This window comes from Bombus huntii, chromosome 5 (assembly GCF_024542735.1).
Source record: "Bombus huntii isolate Logan2020A chromosome 5, iyBomHunt1.1, whole genome shotgun sequence".
Taxonomy (NCBI): domain Eukaryota; kingdom Metazoa; phylum Arthropoda; class Insecta; order Hymenoptera; family Apidae; genus Bombus; species Bombus huntii.
The window spans coordinates 18,433,693-18,452,724 of NC_066242.1; the positions used below are offsets into that span (position 1 = coordinate 18,433,693).

At 31.2% G+C, this 19,032-nt stretch overlaps 5 protein-coding genes and 1 long non-coding RNA gene across 9 annotated transcripts in view; 3 read left to right on the forward strand and 3 right to left on the reverse strand.

Annotated features, from left to right (window-relative positions):
• Positions 1–3,151, reverse strand: part of LOC126865548 (protein phosphatase Slingshot) — a 75,011-nt gene extending 71,860 nt beyond the window's left edge. The window contains exon 1 of the mRNA XM_050618182.1: positions 2,923–3,151. Coding sequence (XP_050474139.1) covers positions 2,923–2,979 — 57 coding nt within the window. The 5' untranslated portion in view covers positions 2,980–3,151. The remainder of the gene's footprint in view (positions 1–2,922) is intronic.
• Positions 3,152–3,772: 621 nt separating this feature from the next.
• LOC126865558 (ribosome maturation protein SBDS) lies at positions 3,773–4,944 on the forward strand. Its single transcript, XM_050618219.1, has 2 exons — positions 3,773–4,131; positions 4,306–4,944. Exons 1-2 carry the CDS (start codon positions 4,001–4,003, stop codon positions 4,931–4,933), a joined length of 759 nt encoding a protein of 252 aa, XP_050474176.1. The 5' UTR covers positions 3,773–4,000; the 3' UTR covers positions 4,934–4,944.
• A 470-nt stretch (positions 4,945–5,414) lies between these two features.
• On the reverse strand, positions 5,415–7,089 carry LOC126865559 (corrinoid adenosyltransferase MMAB-like). Of its 3 annotated transcripts, XM_050618222.1 has the most exons (4): positions 6,865–7,051; positions 6,324–6,362; positions 5,900–6,269; positions 5,415–5,832 (listed from the first exon to the last, which is right to left on the reverse strand). In XM_050618222.1, the coding sequence occupies exons 3-4, from the start codon at positions 6,224–6,226 to the stop codon at positions 5,599–5,601; spliced, it is 561 nt and encodes a 186-aa protein (XP_050474179.1). In that variant the 5' UTR covers positions 6,227–6,269; positions 6,324–6,362; positions 6,865–7,051; the 3' UTR covers positions 5,415–5,598. The 3 variants fall into 3 exon arrangements, with proteins under 3 accessions (XP_050474179.1, XP_050474178.1, XP_050474177.1); XM_050618221.1 differs by lacking the exon at positions 6,324–6,362 and having other exon boundaries at positions 5,900–6,266; positions 6,865–7,089; XM_050618220.1 differs by lacking the exon at positions 6,324–6,362 and having other exon boundaries at positions 6,865–7,089.
• A 192-nt stretch (positions 7,090–7,281) lies between these two features.
• On the forward strand, positions 7,282–7,958 carry LOC126865564 (uncharacterized). Its single transcript, XR_007689591.1, has 2 exons — positions 7,282–7,430; positions 7,518–7,958. It is a non-coding gene; the product is annotated as an uncharacterized LOC126865564 (long non-coding RNA).
• LOC126865547 (alsin) lies at positions 7,432–15,472 on the reverse strand. 2 transcript variants are annotated; one of them, XM_050618179.1, is made up of 15 exons: positions 15,030–15,174; positions 14,836–14,929; positions 13,451–14,773; positions 12,806–13,372; positions 11,823–12,192; positions 11,535–11,736; positions 11,203–11,383; positions 10,952–11,118; positions 10,736–10,845; positions 10,455–10,666; positions 9,827–10,384; positions 9,553–9,729; positions 9,318–9,486; positions 9,070–9,252; positions 7,432–8,978 (listed from the first exon to the last, which is right to left on the reverse strand). In XM_050618179.1, the coding sequence occupies exons 2-15, from the start codon at positions 14,889–14,891 to the stop codon at positions 8,931–8,933; spliced, it is 4,323 nt and encodes a 1,440-aa protein (XP_050474136.1). In that variant the 5' UTR covers positions 14,892–14,929; positions 15,030–15,174; the 3' UTR covers positions 7,432–8,930. The 2 variants fall into 2 exon arrangements, with proteins under 2 accessions (XP_050474136.1, XP_050474135.1); XM_050618178.1 differs by having other exon boundaries at positions 14,836–15,472.
• A 437-nt stretch (positions 15,473–15,909) lies between these two features.
• Positions 15,910–18,317, forward strand: LOC126865557 (dnaJ homolog shv). Its single transcript, XM_050618217.1, has 4 exons — positions 15,910–16,073; positions 16,411–16,795; positions 16,860–17,415; positions 17,498–18,317. The coding sequence occupies exons 1-4, from the start codon at positions 15,979–15,981 to the stop codon at positions 17,560–17,562; spliced, it is 1,101 nt and encodes a 366-aa protein (XP_050474174.1). The 5' UTR covers positions 15,910–15,978; the 3' UTR covers positions 17,563–18,317.
• Positions 18,318–19,032: the final 715 nt, after the last annotated feature.

The window sequence follows — 19,032 nt, forward strand, 5'->3', positions numbered from 1 at the left end:
CCGCCCATCCTTGAATCGTATCGATCCTCGAGATCTCTCCGCACCAAGCAAGAGCCCATAAGAGCGGAAGAAAAACCGATAATTTCCATAGTTACAGCTCGTTTCAGTTGATCAAGTTTATAAGCAAAGAAGGCTCAGCACGTTGCTCCTTCGTGTATTCATGTCGAGAATACCGGACCATAGAACTCTCCATATCTGGATAAGTAAACTGGCTTTGGTGGACAAGAAACGCCACTTGCCATCTCTTTATCAGAGAAATAAAGTACCACAGGGCAGATTTGAACGTTTATCACGTGCTGCTGGAATTTAAATAAGCTTAGTCCCGTAATGTCCTGTAATATCTTTAGCACGCGCTTCGAAATACATTCGATGTTAGTAGTAAAAAATGATCGAGATACATCTATATATTTGTAATAAACGGAAGTTTATCAAGATAATTATAGAAAAATGAGCTACACCTGAAAAGGATGCTTTTGAGAGAAATGATTCCTTCCGAAACTATTTATTATCTGGCTTGGAATTTTTTGAATTAAACTTACGATATAACAAAAAATATAATTAAATCTTTAAAATGAAACAGCAGGCAAGATGATATAAGACAAGAGGCTAAAGACAGTGTCCAGACATTAGCTCTTGAGACGGCCATCTCAGAAACACTGAACAATAGGTCCACTTCGAAAGACATACTCCCAGGCATTTTCTACATTCGTGTTTACTTTCTTCGCAATGTGCGATAATCAATAATGCATTACACGTGAAATTTTGATCTAAATTATCTATAGAAGTACAAATATTTCCTTGTGAAAAACAGAGATACACACTAATTCAGGGGTTTACATGGTAAACGATGTAAATAGTTTTAGTGGAAAAGAATGTAATGTCATGTTGAATGTAGTGGTAAAAGTACTACCACAAAGAAAAGTTCAAATCGCAAATTTCTCGGAATTAGTAGGAACCCAATCAACTCCAAATTCACTTCGCAGGAAGCCAACCATTATGAATCGAAGCAAACGCGAAATGTGGAAAGAACGTTCGATCGTAGCAACAAGACATTGGCGAAACATGTTATTTTTGATATTTCACAACATGTTATTGTTGACATAGATGACACATGCAGATTTTCACTCGAATTACTAGAAAATCCTATAACAGTCTGTTTGCAATAATCATAAAGTGCCTCGTAGGAAAATTTATCTCGTTCGTTGTTTAATTACGTTGCAATTACTTAATTACTTAATATCGAACGCGATATACCAGTTGCATAACGATTAAATAGAATAGAATCCGAAATACTTCTCCGTTATTTTTCGCAAGAACGTAAAAGATTTGTAAAGAAAGTATAGCATATTAATTAAATTTCGTTTCGTTTTCTTTCGTCAAACAGCTGTTCAACGTCGCAGAAAAGCTCGCTTTGTCTTCCGATTGCATCGTGGAAAAAACTAATCGTCGGAAGGGCCGCCCCGTTTCCAAACCAAATCAGGATGAGCGAACAAACCAACGGCAGGCTCGTGATTGGTCATCGTTGAAGCTGACAAAACGCAGATTTTGCGAAATGCAGACTCTACTCGTTTCAGCAAAATCATTCTACCGGTGGAAGGAAACGCACTCGTCACGGCACTCGTTTTCGAATAGGAGATACGTATACGCTGGAACCACGTGTTCCTTTCGCTCTCTTTTTCAACTTTCTTTCGTCGCACCGGTGTCGTAGCGAGTTCTAACTCGACAAAGACAGTCACCATCATCGCGACGCCACCACTGCTGACTCCGGTGCACACGAGTGTCGCAGTCACAAGTCACAAGTCACAAGTCACAAGTCACAAACAATCGGTGGCATTGCGACGCGACGCGACAAACCCTGACGATGCGGGGGTACATTCCTCGAAAAGCGAAACTAAGAAGCTCTTTTTGTTCATGGAAAGGATATTTTGAAATTTCGATTATTAACCCTTAAAGACTATCATAACTGAAATTTCATTCACAAGAGGAAAATTTTATTTTAACATTATCGTCCTTCGATACCACCGCAATGTTATTCGTAACTCCCACAAGCAATAACTTTTCTGCTTTTCATCTAATAATATGCGGTCGATCGAAAGTAAAAGTTTAGACTTCCCAAGATATGTAAAAATAGCTAACCTATAAAAAAAACTTTTTTTTTCTTAATGCGACGTTTATGTTTGGTTTATATATACATGGAAAGATTAGTAGTTGTAAAAGATGTAAAAGTTTATCCCTCGTATCTGAATTGGTATAATCCATGTGGTTCGTATTATACGGTTTGTATAGCCTGTGTTATACAAATTCGTTAGCTATATTTCCATTCTTATTTTTATTAAAAATCTATCTATCTTTTCTCATGAAACGAAACGCAAAGATCTTGATGCAACTAGATTTGCAAGCGCGTCTAAAAAATCATGTAATCGCACACAATTGAAAAAGATACAAAGATACCAGGTACGATAATAAGTCACGCATGAAACGAGTCATTTTGTACAATTAATTGATATAGATTTCCAGGAACCATAGTCTATGATACAAACATGTGTGACTCTAGCGAATTAGATAAGTGACGATTAACCACGTACTCGTGCGGTGTTGCGTTGTAGTCTTTGGTCGCGGGAGGGAAACGTCAAAACAACTCTTTGTTTACCGCAGACATAGTTTATCTATGGCCACAAGCTTCCCTCGCTTACCGTCACTACGTATATCGAGCAGAGAACATGGAATTTTCACAATTCCCTTTTTCAATTGGCTATCAATACGCCAAATAAGGAAAGGCTGTTCGAACAGACCCGAACGATCTCTAATGTATTTGCGACACGGTATTTCGAACAGCGATAATGGTAAATTTCAAAACAATGCATTCCCAGTAAAAATTGACAGCAGCTATCGACAAAGACGCACAGAAGCAAGAAAACTTACCGAACTCTGCGGGGAATTGGATATACTTGGAGACCGTTGCACGGTGACCAACGCCATGATAAGGACCTGCCACGTTGTTGAGATGTTGGAGACAACACTCACTGTCACTATGCACACACGTAAAAACGGTCGGATCGTTTGAACCACGGAAAAACGATCATTTTTCACGCACTTCTAACGGCATCACGCTCGCGGCAGCCATATTCGATACGGTCTAACGTAGCGGCCAGTCTACGCATGCGTCTAGCCACGGCGTGCGCACACCCGCGATTTTCCTTATCATACAATGACGTCATAGTCATGGACTACACATTTTCATTTCTTTAAGTATAAAGTATAATAAACTTACCTTGAAATTATAAAATTAAAATTATAAATAAACCTAAATCCGTACCTTCGTAAGAATCTGATTGCATCGAATGATGTTACTTATTTTTAACATATACAGTACAAACATGTAAAAATTACAAAACATCGAATGATTGTCTTTTCAAATCTTTCTTGTAATCATATAATTCTGAATTAATTTATACTTCACTTGAATATTATTCTCTTAAAGGTTATAAAACAAAATATATTTATACAATTCTTTATTTTCCATACTTTCTATAACATTTCTTGTAACTACCGACAAATTTATATTTATTACGTTTACATTTATTTATGGCTATAATTATATTTGCGAAAAGATATTTCTATACATATAATATATATAATATATAATCGACATATTTTTGTAAGATATCGAAGATTTCGTATAAAATTTTACAAAAAATTGTTACCGTCGCGCTCGCGTGTTCTGTTATTTTTATAACATTAATTATGAACTGATTTGCGTATGTGTAGCGTAAATTCATGCGTTTAAGATGTTTCAAAAGTTTATCGATATTAGAAGAGGAAGTTGAATATTGGATATGTCAGTGAATCGATTATAAATCGAGAGATCGAAACCGCGTTGCAAACGTTTGTACGATATATATACAATAATACATAAAGATCGCATTACACGTAAAATAAAAATTGCGTATCTTATATTTCTTAAACCAAAAGACAGTATTATATTTATATTTGTTCAAAAATGTCGAAAATTTTTACACCAACAAATCAAATAAGATTAACCAACGTTGCCGTGGTTCGTATGAAAAAAGCAGGAAAGCGATTTGAAATTGCTTGTTATAGGAACAAGGTTATCTCATGGAGAAATAAACTGTAAGTCTTTATCAGACGATCAAATCTAAAACGTACGTTACATTATTCGTATTGTACGTTCTTGTCATCTAACCTATACGTATTTTGTCCTTATAACATATCTTACTCTCTCTTTTTATGTACACAATACATATTAAATTTTCTATTAATCGTAATAACAGAATTACATTTCAGAGAAAAAGACATCGATGAAGTTTTACAAACACATACAGTATTTATAAACGTTTCAAAAGGTCAAGTAGCAAAGAAGGAAGATCTTGTAAAAGCTTTTGGTACAGATGATCAGACAGAAATTTGTAAAGAGATTCTCACAAAAGGAGAACTTCAGGTTTCTGACAAAGAACGGCATTTGGCTTTAGATTCTATGTTTAAAGATATTGCTACAACTGTTGCTAACAAATGTATAAATCCAGAAACTAAACGCCCATATACAGTAACTATGATAGAAAAAGCCATGAAGGATATACATTTTTCAGTAAAGCCAAACCGAAATGCAAAACAGCAAGCTTTGGATGTAATTCCTCAATTACAGACTATAATGCCATTAGAACGAGCTCAAATGAGACTCAGAGTTTTAGCCTCAGGTAAGGAGGCTAAAAAGATAAGAGATAAAATAGTAAAGTCAATAACAAAATTAGAGACAGAAGAATGGGATAACGGAACGTTAAATTTGATTTGTTTAATCGATCCTGGACATTATAGAGAGATAAATGAATTAGTAACATCCGAAACTAAAGGTTCTGGATTATTGGAATTACTTAATTTAAAAGAAATTGTTGAGGGGGATGAAGTTTTGGAATAAATAATTAATTTCATCGAATGTTGTTATCGTCTTTAACCTTTATATACATATATATATATATTGTATATATATATATTTATTTTCATATTTAAATTTGAAACTGTACATTTACAATATTTTTTTCTATAAATATTTTTCTACCATATATGTATATATATAGCAACAAAAATTTGTTGCAAAATGATTTCTATTTAGCGATCTATTAATGTATATATAATATAATTTTAAAGATCTACTTTATTTTTGTTACTTAGATAGACAGATGTACTTTAACGAAATCATATGTAATTATTTAGAATTAACAAAACATTTTATGAATCATGACCGCTTTATGCGACAATATGTCGAAAAATCTCTGTATAATATTTTAAGACTATACTGTACTTTCAACTTTTTTTTTAAATCTTTATATATCAACTACTTTGATATATTAATCAATTACTATGTACATTTAATAATATAGTAATATAGTAATACAATATAATCAGTAACTGACATTTATAATTTCTCATTATAAAATATTTACAATGTGTCTACTTTAAAAACATATTTAAAAATAATATTATTGCAAAATATTTGTGTAAAGTATTCGGTTATTTATATTACTTTTACAATAAAAGCAATAGGAAATAGTCTACAGATTTTTGTTTTATAAAGTCTATAATTCAGTTATCCTCATTTTTTTCAACCTCTACTCTAGGAATATATATATTTTCTGTACGTTGATCACACTTTGCTGCAATTCTTGAGGTTGTTAATAGAAAGTTTTGTAATTTGTTTAAATATATTTGTGCCTCCTTATTTAATAAACCATGTTGAACCAAAGATGCAACATTTCGTTCTACACGTTTGCATATCGCTTTTGCTGAGTGTAGCATAGAACAAGCTTTACCACCACCCTATTAGATTATAAAATGAAATGTAAGATATTTAATAGAAAGTGTAAGATGGAAATGTTCTTTTTACCGGAATAATATATGTTTCCTGGGGAGGTAGTTGATTGGCATATTCTGCTATCCATTCGTCCAAATCATTAATATGTTTACTTTCAAATGCTTTAGCTTTTCCAGGTATTGGTTTTGATATAGCATGACTCAAATCAAACAGAATCATCTGCACCCTCTTTAATTTATCAACATAAGGATGTTCAACTTTACTATCTGTTGCAAATTCCCTTGCCAACCCTATTTGTGCTAATAACTCTTCCGTTGAAACAAGAGCATTAAATGTTACATCATTTTGCGTAGTTATATCTGTGTCTATACTTGATAATTGTAAATCGCTGTCTTGCATAGAAACATTTTCCCTTTTTGTTACTTTTGATGCTGAACTGCTACTGTAATGAAATAATTTCATGTTGATATTACCTTCACTAATTATTTATACATACCTTCTGCAATTTATTAAGAATTACATTTATGTGAACGTGCTAAAAAATCATTATTTAATTCATTATTACAGAATATTTTTTACATTTTTTCTTATCCATGACAAAGTAAGGAAATTTATTAAAAAATATACTTCATTATATACAACAAACAAAAGGAACATATAACAAGTCTTGACAGTTTTTATAGTTTCCTAGCGTATAATCCAAAAAGAATATATTAACATGTGTTCAAAAGCAATAGATTATATAAAAACAAATAATTTCTATAATATTTCTAAGTTACAAATATACCAAATCTGTTAATGTAGCAATTGATAAAAATAAAGTTATAAGACATTTATAGACTAATGTCTATGATATTTAGATGCAACATCAAATTAAGATTTTATACTTATATTATGACAAAGGCTATTAAAGTATAATAAGAAAAAGAATATCACAATAAAATATATATTTTATGGCCCGATATTGATACATGTTATATCATAAAGTATAAAATAAGATTCAGGTTATATTAAACATTTGTCATGTACATAAATACCTATTTCTAAATGATGTCCATAAGACAGTTTTATACAACAAAACAGGATTTTTCCATACACTTCTAACTACTTCCATATCTATAATGAATATCTATAACATAAACGTAATTACGTCAATATAGTATGTATTTCTAAGCGTAATAGCTTTAGTTAAAGTAAGAGAGTAACGATAACGACATATCAATCGTTAGACGTTAAGTTACTTCGCAATTTGTGATCATGCTGCTGGTTAAACCTGCGCGTTACAGATGATTTTTAAAAGTTTTGATTCAATATACTATATAAAGGGATTATATATATTTACAAAAAAATTTGTATGAATCGAATTTTTATTCCAAGAAAATACACATATCTAAATATATATTAAAATATGTAATTAAGAAAAATGTATTTAGTATGTAAGAAGAAAACAACCAGATTTCACGGGCAAACATTTTGTCTTTTGAAATGCTTTTTATTATTTGTATGATTTAAATTGCCTGATTTGCATGTATACAAAATTTTATCAACTATGTGGCAATTAAAAGAATGTAAAAATTTTCATGCATTGTTTTAACGACAAACGGTAAATTCCTGAGTGATTAATATCAGAACTTTTCATTAAATATTTAAATTTTTAGTATGGGCTCTTTGTCTCTATCACACTTTCTAGCTTTGGAAAACTCCTAAATAAATAATTGGAGTCATCTATAGTTATAACAGTACTTACATACGTACGTACATGTGTACGTAACTGGTGAAACAAGAGCTGATTTAAAAATTTTACAGAATGAAATATTTTATTTCATAGATACGTTCCATATTTATACAAAAGTTGCAAATATTTAATGTACAAAGTGGTAACTTGATTAAATCAGAATTTAAAGAAAAAAAGGGAAACCTGATACAAAATAAGGCTATGAAATAATAAATAAAATTTAGTAAAAGAAAGCAACAGAATTGTCTCTTAATAATTGGTTTATTAAGATTACTTAATTGGGAAATTTATATTATAGTAAAATGAATTATGTTTGTGTATTTAAATTCTAAGGTAAAATTATGAAATACATATGTAATTTATAATATGGAATTAAATGTATTTGCTATTTTTAAACATACAGTTTTGTTCATTTGATACAGATACTTATAAACTATACATAGTAGGCATAAAACATTTAAAACGCATATTCAGTATGTAACATAAAATTCCAATCATCATCATCGTTATATTACTATTTTTATGGCATGTATAGGTTTACGATATTGCACGAAATATCACAATGTTGCTGTTATTATGAAATATATAACACAGGTATATCATTTGACATTAATTTTTCAATTAATGCCTTTTAAATACAGTTCATTACATCAATAATATAACAGAATAAAGAAAAATTATTACATTATGATATTATTAAGTGATACTTATGGCAGTTAGATGAATTAAAGAATTATATCATATTGGTATTGATATTATTTGTAGAAATACCAAAAAATCATTTTGTATAACATAGTATTCTTTATATATTTCTAAGTTTGCTTTGAACAATCTCATACAATAGTAATGAATAAATGCTTATTAAAATTGAACTTAAAATGCAGTGATATTTAAAATTATAACAAAATGTTCAAATATATGGCTGTTCCTATAAATTTTTACTGTACATTTACCTTCTTGGAAACGAGAAAATTAACATAAATAAAGCTTTAAATTCGTTCTAAATGTATATACACTGTACATTAATACTTTTATAGAATATGATATGTAATTTTACTACTTACATTATTACGACCTGACAATCTATCTGTTTCATACATATTATAGTTTCTATTTTCATTAATTATAATAAATAAGTAGTATACCACTTTTAATAGTCATAATGCACAAAATTCATTTTACGATGTCTAACATTTTATTAAATTATATTATTTCAACTAAATGTTAGATTTTGAGGTACCCTTTTATCGAGTTGAGTGCATATATTTTATTTATTTGTTATATTAACAATGTATTATAATAAGTTATCATTGAAACTTACTTTATATTTTATAATTCTATTTATTTATGAAAATTATTATGTCATGTTCAGTCACCCACATTAATTTTTTCTTGTAATATTTGGTAGTAGCAGGCCTAAAAGATATATATTTATATATATATATATATACATATTGTTTAAGCTCTAAAATCTTATATAGAGTTTCTCGCGGATATAATATTTTACCTTAAGGGTAGTGAACATAATTCCAAGTTCTCCATTTTGTAAATAAGGCTCCATAAAATCTTCTATAAAATGTATTTCACTGCCCAATTGTAATACACTGGCACGGACAACAACAAAACAAAACACAGGAAATAATTCATCCATTGTCCATAAATATGTAGTCCCCAATTGCTTTTGAACTGCCTATTATAAAAATCATGTGAGATTTAACAAACAAATAAAAATATACAGCAAAGAAGCTAGCTTACTTGTGTCATTTGTTCAAATGTATTCCTAACGACTAATAACTTTTCTAACGGAGAAAACGTGGTTTTCAATTGTTGTAATGTTTCTATTGCCTCGCTAAAGTACGGTTCACTTTGATACGGTAATCCGTTTTCGTTTAAATTCATTACGTTTGTATTCTTCCAAAATTTTCTGAAATTATTATTTAAAATTTAATAAAGTCACTGTCATTTTTGTATTTTCAACGATATTACTCACTGATCGATGTCCAAAAAAGCCATTAGCGTTATATCAGGTTGCTTGTTCCATTTCATTAATCTTTCCCAATAGGCATCATCTTCTTTCTTATTATGTAAAGCATACAGTACAAAAAGTGCTGAATGCACACGAGGTAACAATATTGGATGAAGTATCGCTGCAGCACTTATAACTTGACTAACAACAAAGTACAAAGTTAAAATAATGGAACATGATATTTGTATAATTATGATAAATAAATAATAAATCATATAGAAAATTAATTAAAACATACTCTTCTTCTTCATTTTCTGTTTCTAATACGTATTCTTTACCACCTCGGGGTAACGCCGGAAATAACAGAGTAGCTATTTCATATATTCTTGATGTGATACTACGAAGTTCAGACACAGCATGACTGAGTAATAAAGGATGAACTCTTACACCACCATACGTAGCTGTATATACAGCAGCAACTTCTGTTAAAAGCGCTCCTAATGGGTGAAGTGAGCTATCAAACGCTTTAATCAAGTACTTATGAATTTCTCTATAACTTTGAATTGTAAGTTTATCTCTCCCAAAACAAGGAATTTTATCCAACTCATCAATTACTTCGTTATTTTTCTCTTTACCGGTACTAGTAATTGTCAGAAGTTTCTTTCGTTGTAAAGCTTTCTGATGTGACTTAGTTATTATACTAGCAATATTTTGCCAAACACGTTGTGTCTCTGCAGACTTATCAGTTATACCTATAGCTTTCGAACCTGGTTCAGGTACACCAAGTTGTTGATAACATTGCCTAAATATAGCTTTCCATTTTTGATCTGGTGATACACATAATTTACCAAAAGATCTGTATTAAATAAAAACAAATAAACTTAAAATTACGCTCAAATAAATATTGCTCACAATAAACTACTTACGTCGGTTTCGAATTAGTTTGTATATTTCCGCTAGCTTTATTCATATGTAATGTTGCAATAACTTTTACTCCTTCGTTCCATGCACCATTCATATTACCTTCCAATCTGTCACCACTAGTGAAAGTTAAAGTACCTTTACCATAAAAAATACCAGCTGATTTAAATTCACCTTCGTAATGAGTACCATCTTCAAACACCATGACTCCATGACCCTTTTAGCATAAGCATTTTATTTCAACATTTTATATTTACTAAATTTTGAATTATTTTGAATTATTTACCGTTAAAACGTCTTGCATGAAAACTCCTTCATAGTAAATACCATCTAAAGTTACTATTAAACCACAACCATGTTTCATACCATTACTCCATGATCCTAAGTATTTCTCGCCTGAAATAATATACATACTGTTCAATAAAACAATACTTATTTATAAAGATTTAATTTTACTAGAACAACGATTTCTTTTCCTATTTTTTAATTACGTTATAATTACCTGTCATAATGTCGTCCATAATTCCATATCCCTGTTTAACACCTGCAGCCCATTCCCCAATATAAACAGATGCGACAGATGCCATAAAATGACCTTCCTTTTTAACACCATGACCATGTGGTAGTCCGTCTTTGAAATATCCTTCATAAAAGTCTCCATTATTGTACCTAGAATATTTTACATTACCTTCTTATATATTGTATATTTTATTTATTTACGCTTAGAATTTAAATTGTTATTTAAAAACTGACTTCATCGTCCCATATCCATTCTGTTGTCCATCTTTCCACTGTCCTTCGTATACACCTTGTGATGGAATTTCCATTTTACCAGTACCATGAATAATACCTTTATGAAATTGTCCTGCATATTTTCGTCCGTCAGGCCATTCTAATTTTCCAGAACCGTGCGGCTTACCACTTAACCAGCGTCCTATGTACCAAAATAAAAGATAGTATTTTTCGTATACATATATGTATATTTATGTACCTACATAATATTCATCATTTGTATTATAATTTTAAAATATGAAATATGATATAAAACGCGTGAGATACAATACTGTTGTTAACGACATACGAACCAGTATATTTTGCATCTTTGAAAACACTGTGCTTAGTGAATGAGAATGAGCTAGAACGTACTATTGGAGGCACATGTCCAATAACTCTTTGTAGACTACATTTTATGCCATTTTGTAAAGCATACAGCCATTCATTTCGTTCAGAAGGTGTTGGAGTATATAATACAAATGTGTCCTCTGGAGCTACTACTGATATAGCATTCTGAAACATAGAAATACAAATACAAAAATTGCACATTTGTAAATGTACATTTATATTTGAATTCCAAAGAGGTTTACTTAACATACTTGTACTATTTCAGAGTCTGGTAAAGGTTCTACCCATAGAGTTTTAAGTGGATGTACCACATGAGATGTACCAGTAACATGGATAAATATATCAGTTAATAAAACAAACCAATGTGTAGAAAATCTTCCAGAATTAAGTATTGATAAAGGATGTGCTCGTGACTCTCTAATAAGTCTTCTATCAGGAAATCTTAATAATTCCCCAAGTTTCCCAGAACTTTCCCAAAATAATTTAGTTGCTTCAGCTTCTTTTTGTTGTTTCTCCTGATCATCACATATTTGTTCCCACTTTATTAATGCTTCTTGTAATCGTTCTACACCCATTCTTGCACCATTACATTTCATCAAATTTAAAACCATATTCTTATATCTGTACAAAGATGATGTCTGTTATTATAAATAAGAAAATAGTGGATCACTAGTATATTTAAGATGTTTATAGCAATATTAATTTTTTAAATATGTTTGACATAATGTAAGAATATAATTCCTTAAACGATCCTTTATAACATAAAGAATAATTTTTATTTTTGAGGCAGCAAATTCATTGCCTCTTGTAAACTAATAATCTTTTCTTATAATTATTTTGCCAATTTTTAATAGTTAAAAAATAATGAAAGCTATTACACTTATGTGTCTAAATATAACTGGGAGGAAAGAAAAGAAGAAATGAGGAGGACCTCTAATCAGAGGTTGTGGGCAAAAAGATGAAATGCATAAGAGCGGAAGTGGAGGAAGAGGAGCAGAATCTGATCTGATAGTGACTTAGATAATCGCTCTCAATGTAGCCAACGAGAGAAATACTCTCGAGAGCAACTCGCGATAGTTTTACTCTTAAGTGGATATGTACCTTAAGACAATTAGGTTGTAAGGCTGCTAGATAAAATGTAAAATATAAATGCAAATGTAAATGAAAATGTAACTGGAAGTTATTCAAAGCATAGATAAGAAATAAATAATAATACATATTTAGATATATTTACCTATTCAATTTATGTAGTGGATGTTGCAATGCCATAGTAATTGTAATTTCATCAGCAACTTTTTTAGTTTCATTAGTTTTTAATTTATCCATAAATAAATTTGTTATTACTTGTGGTATTTCAATTATTTTCGCAATATATGTAAATCCACTCAAAGAAATTATGTCACACACTGCATTTAAGTAATATTTATATACAGTAATATATTCTTCAACATTAGCTACAATTGTCACTTCATATGCTTCACCAATATGATTAAAATAATCCCATAAACTAATAACATTTAATACACTGAAACTTAATAACTCGGTATAACATCGACATAATGTTTCATAAACATTTGATTCCTGCATAGCACCTCCTCTTTTCTGGAATGGTCTAATTAAATTTTGATAAACAATTAATATTTCTTCCAAGAAGATTTGTTCACTTATTAAATCCTCAGAGATATTTATCTTAGGTTCGTTTATCACAGAACAGCAACTGTAGTTACCAGAGCTAAAAATTTGTTGGGGACTGCACTTATTGCTTGTCTCAATATCGAGTTGGAACATTTCACCAGTTTTACTGAAACCACATGACAACTTTCGTGAGTAAATAGAACTCTCATTTCTTATTGATACTTTTCGTAATTAAATTATTTACCTTGACTGTCCAATAAAGTATAAACCATGATGCATCATGACTAAACTATGAAAACTACCAGCTGCCATGTCTTTAGCTCTTTCGTTTGGAAATAATTTCGTAGTAAATAAACGAGGTGCACTCTGATACACATTCGATTCCAATGTCACTTGTTTATGGTTATTTCTGCCCCAAGCAAAAACTCTTCCATCTAGAGTTAGAGCAAGAATATGAAATGCACCACATGAAATTTTTCGAAGTCCAGTATTACTGAGTTTTGCCACCAAAATAGGTCGCGAGCGTTTAACAATATCTCCTGTTCCTAATTGTCCATATTGAATATCACCCCACGTCCAAAGTTCAGTAGATAGAATACTATTGCCAGTACGAGTTAGTGTACTGATTCTTTCATTTAATCCTTGTTGAGACAATTCATGCTCAGAGGAACCAGTACTTGATGACCAAGGAAATTCTTCACAGCGTAAACTGAGTGCCAAACTGGTAGCAGCAGGTTTTGGATATTCTTCTCCTAGTTCCAAATGTTCACTACTATCATCTTTAAACTCATTTATATCTGAACTTCCACTCATATGCCTGGATAATGTAACAACTTTACCTCCCACATTTTTCACTCCTTCATATACTAAATTAGCTACATTAGATACATTTTGTTTTATTAGTCTAGTCGGTTTTTCAATGTTATCTAAAGGTATATCTTCTTTAACACTTCCATAAGATGAAACCCATGATAATTGTCTGGTTAAGAATTGCCTTGCAGCTTCTGTATTTATAAAAATAACATTCCTTTTTTCTTCTTTTTCAGAATCTATAGGATTATTGGCACACAGTTCTCCATTTTCTACCACTTCAGAAATTTGTTCCTTTTTAATATTTTCGGCAAATGAAATCTCTTGTTCTTTACTAGCAACAGATAAAGCGCTAATAGAATTGGTTGAGTGATCTTCACTAGATTGCTGTACATGAAGTCCAGTAGGACAAGTATCTGATGACGTTAGACTTGTAGGACTTAACAGCACGGTGTTGAGACACTGAGGACATGAATTAACGAAAACTTCTTCTTCTAATTCATTCTCGCTGTCAGTATCATCTTTTAAAGTTTTTGGTGTTTTTCTCACTGCAACTACATTAAAGTTTGAACCACATGCAACAGCAGACACAGTTCTACCCTCGAAAAACTTGACCTTTTTAGGTTCTGTACTGTTAATATCTATTTGAGATTGATTTCCACTAGCCCAAAGTTGTCCGTTTTCTGTTACAAATAACGCTGCTTGATCACTAACAGCTATTGATTTTACTTTGACAATTTCATTTTCTTGTTTATATCTGTAATGGTATAAATTATTTGAGTATAATGTAAAAATACATAAAGATTTTATGGAACCTACCCATGACTACAACATTTAACTTCTTCTTTTAGAATTATTGTATCTGTTACACTCATATCCTGAGGATTTACTTTCAAAACATGTCCATTATTATCTACAATAAATAAATAATCCGAATTGGATGCTATATCGATCACATCAAATTGAGCCCTTTTGAAAACCAATGACGGAGGACTGTCCTCCAAAAATGATACCTCTCCATAGTATAGACTGTTAGTAGTTGTTGCTACAAAAATGTGATCTTTAATGGTAACCAGTCTACAAATTGTGCCATTTGGTTGGTCACCGAAAATGTATGATAACTTATCAACACCTCTCCATAAATGCATGTGTTTCTCCATTTTGTAGGATGTTTGACAGATAAACTATGCATAACCTAGAGATATCTTATTTTAGAGGATAGTGTTTTTAGTCAATAATGCTTTCGTCATGTGATTCTTGACTGAATCCCTTTCACTGAATTTTCGTGCAAGAGTACTCGAGGCAATTTACATATTGACATGATTAAACTAATGATTTCCTTATTACAATACCGAGAGTTGGTTTAACAACACGTACCACAAACCTGTACAGTACACTTTACTTTTGCTACACTGTTACTGACACTTTGATACCCAATATGATCTGTCACATGATCATTTTACTATATTGTAGGGGAGGGAGTAGATTTTTATTGTTAAGTGTGGTTTTCAGTAGAATTAAGACGAATATTAATAATTTAACTTTATTAAAATAAGATTGAGACGCGATAAATATTAGAAATCTTTGTACTACCAGTCGTAGTAAAGCAAAACAATTTTAAAATAATTTTACATAACATTTCACCTGTTGCATGTTAATACTTTTTATATTCATCTAAGAAGTAGGAATCAAAGAGTTATCTATAATAATAAAATATATAATTAAGTGTCAAAGGATTAAGTTTATTGGAATTTGTTTTATATTTTTAGAAATAGCGCCGAAGTATAAAAAAATCTTATACCTGTGTCATATTCAACCAATTATTTTTTACTGCTAAACGTTAAATCTAAACATTTTCGTTGAATATGTACGCGCCTAAAAACTCACTTATCGTCGATCAAAGTCGGATAAATTGTATTCGGAGCACCCACCAATCAGGAGCACCCACGATCCTAAGCTCCGATGTTTGTTGTAACGTCTGCTAGAATGGCAGCGATAAAACTGATTTGGTCTTTATTAATAAATTTAACAATATGTGTAATTCTAACTGTGGCAGGGTAAGTGGAGAACCTTGTCTATGCTTATGAAATTTAATTATTTTGAATATCGAAGATATTTGCTTTATGATAATTTTATAACCTTTTACTTTGTAAACCATCTACGGAAGCTATTAATACGAAAAGGATTAAATAAAGTTTAAAGTACGTTTGTAGATCGACTTCATTATTTATGTTTACCGTTAAGAATTCTACTAAAAAAACATTACAATCTTGTATAGTTATACATTCATATGATTGATGTTGAATGATCTAACAATTTAGGCTGCTAATTTGAAGTGTTTACAGTATATGATACATTAGAAATAGGAATTAAAGTATGTATATATCTTTGCAGGAGAGATTTTTATGCCATTTTAGGCATACCATCGACAGCGAGTCAACATGCGATAAAAAAGGCATACAGAAAATTGGCAAAAGAATTGCATCCTGACAAAAATAAAGACGATCCGAATGCCTCTCAGAAATTTCAAGATCTGGGTGCAGCTTACGAGGTTCTGTCGGATAACGAAAAGAGAGAAATGTATGACAGATGCGGAGAAGAATGTTTGAAGAAGGATGGTATGATGAATAATGCTGATCCATTTGCAAGTTTCTTTGGTGATTTTGGCTTTCACTTTGGTGGAGAATCTCATCACCAGCAAGAAACACCTAAAGGATCTAATATTGTAATGGACTTGGTAGTTACTTTAGAAGAATTATATAGTGGAAATTTTATAGAGGTAAGATTTTATAGTTAATCGAGAAGATACGTAAATGGGACATAGAAAATTGTTTATCTTTCAGATAACAAGAAATAAGCCAGTTACGAAGGCAGCAAAAGGAACAAGAAAGTGTAATTGCAGACAAGAATTGGTTACTCGCAATTTAGGAAATGGAAGATTTCAAATGATGCAACAATCAGTCTGTTCGGAATGTCCAAATGTTAAATTTGTTACAGAAGAACGTGTATTAGAGGTTGAAGTAGAACCTGGCATGGTAGATGGACAAGAAACTAAATTTATAGCAGAAGGTGAACCACATTTGGATGGGGAACCTGGAGATTTAATCTTAAAAATACGAACACAACCGCATCCAGTTTTTGAAAGAATTGGTGACGATCTATATACAAACGTCACTATATCTATGCAGGACGCGTTAATAGGTTTTAAAATGGATATAGAACATTTAGATGGTCACAAAGTAGCTATTCAGAGGGATAAAGTAACCAAACCGGGAGCCCGTATTAGGAAAAAAGGAGAAGGCATGCCTAATTACGAGAATAATAATCTTCATGGCACCTTATATATTACATTCGACGTTGCTTTCCCTGAGACAGAATTCACGGATACTCAAAAGGAAGGTAAGTTATTTTAATATATAACGCTCGTGAGATATAACACGATCGTTTGTGTTTGTTCAATCTTCCTTTACCCTTTTCGCAGAAATAAAAAATCTACTACAACAAGATTCTGTAAGTCGAATTTATAATGGAATAAGGGGAAATTAAGAACTTTAAGTGTAACGTATGTACAAAGTGACAGTATAAAATGTGCATACAACCGAGGTGCGCGTGTTGACTCAGTGTGTTTCTATACCAAGTGGTGCTTTCGCTTCCTTGAAATGTGGATACCAACAGGTTTGGTAGCCAACCATGAGGTCAGTTGAAATGGATACATGTAGCAAACATAATAACCATTGCGAGTACACGTACTTCCTCTTTGATTATAAGAAACTGGTCATATATATTATTGCCGATTACTTATGCGCATGTTAGGAACGCTTGCGCAGTTTATTTAACAAAATAAGTTATTTTTCCTTTAACACGCGCGGGTGATGTATGAGTGTTTTACATGAACAGAAATTTTGCATTTAAATAGTGAGGAGTACTCGATGAAAATGTTTTTAAATATCGGACCTAGTATCCAATAATAAAGTATTGTATTACGATTTTTCTATTGAAATTATTCGCAATAAAATGTACAACGCCATCCGTCATCGATAACTCTAAAGGATCGTGCAATCATTTAACTTGCGTTTCATATACTTATTAAAAATGTTTCGCATTAAATTGTACATTAGTTTATATTTTACAAAGGTTTTATTTCAGTACCTTTGCGTACACTTCATTTACAAAAATTAAAGTATAATTCTTTCGTCAGATACAACACGGTATGTTGTAACGTTTTGTTGCTTTGTACACGGCAACCTTAAAATCTCTCATAAAAAGGAGGCCATAAATAAATTATAATTTTTGTATCTTTATACGTAATTCTAACGTACTTACCTATGTAATTACCTGTAGTTTTTGTTAATTTATAGTTGAGTTTCTATAACTATCTCAAGTATGTCACCGATCCGTATTACAATCGTATTAAAAATTAGCGCACAAACATTTTATTACGAACCGATGGTTTTAATTCTATGCAACTCTGTATTCGGCCATTGAACAATCGAGCTTGCTTTCATCTCGCTTTAGCACAGGTAAAAGAAGTTATTTGCATTGAACCAAAATCATTGAACGATATCACGGTCCTATCGAAAAATATACGCATACGCGTTTGACGGTAAATATTTTCTCTTTAAGCGAATGATTAACCAGTTTGACAAAATCTTAAGACAGGTATCGTTAGACCGATAATGTGACTTTTGCGTTTCTCTTGTCTCAAAATAATAAATAAATTATTTTATACCCTGTTTATAGCGTAGATATATAAATCTGTAGCATAAACGTGAAACACAAATAATAAGTAAATATCCGAGTTACATTGTTCTATCTGAATTTAGGAAAATCATATACAATATGCGAACGTTACTAATAAAAGTTTGAGAAAATACAATCGTAAGAAGATAGTTGTTCGAGTCGAAGGCTAGTTAAATCTTTAGGTAATTACAGGACAATAGGACCATTGCAAAGCCGTAATTCTTTCGTAATATCAGTGTTTTTCGTCGAATGCATATTATTGTGAAAAGACGAATG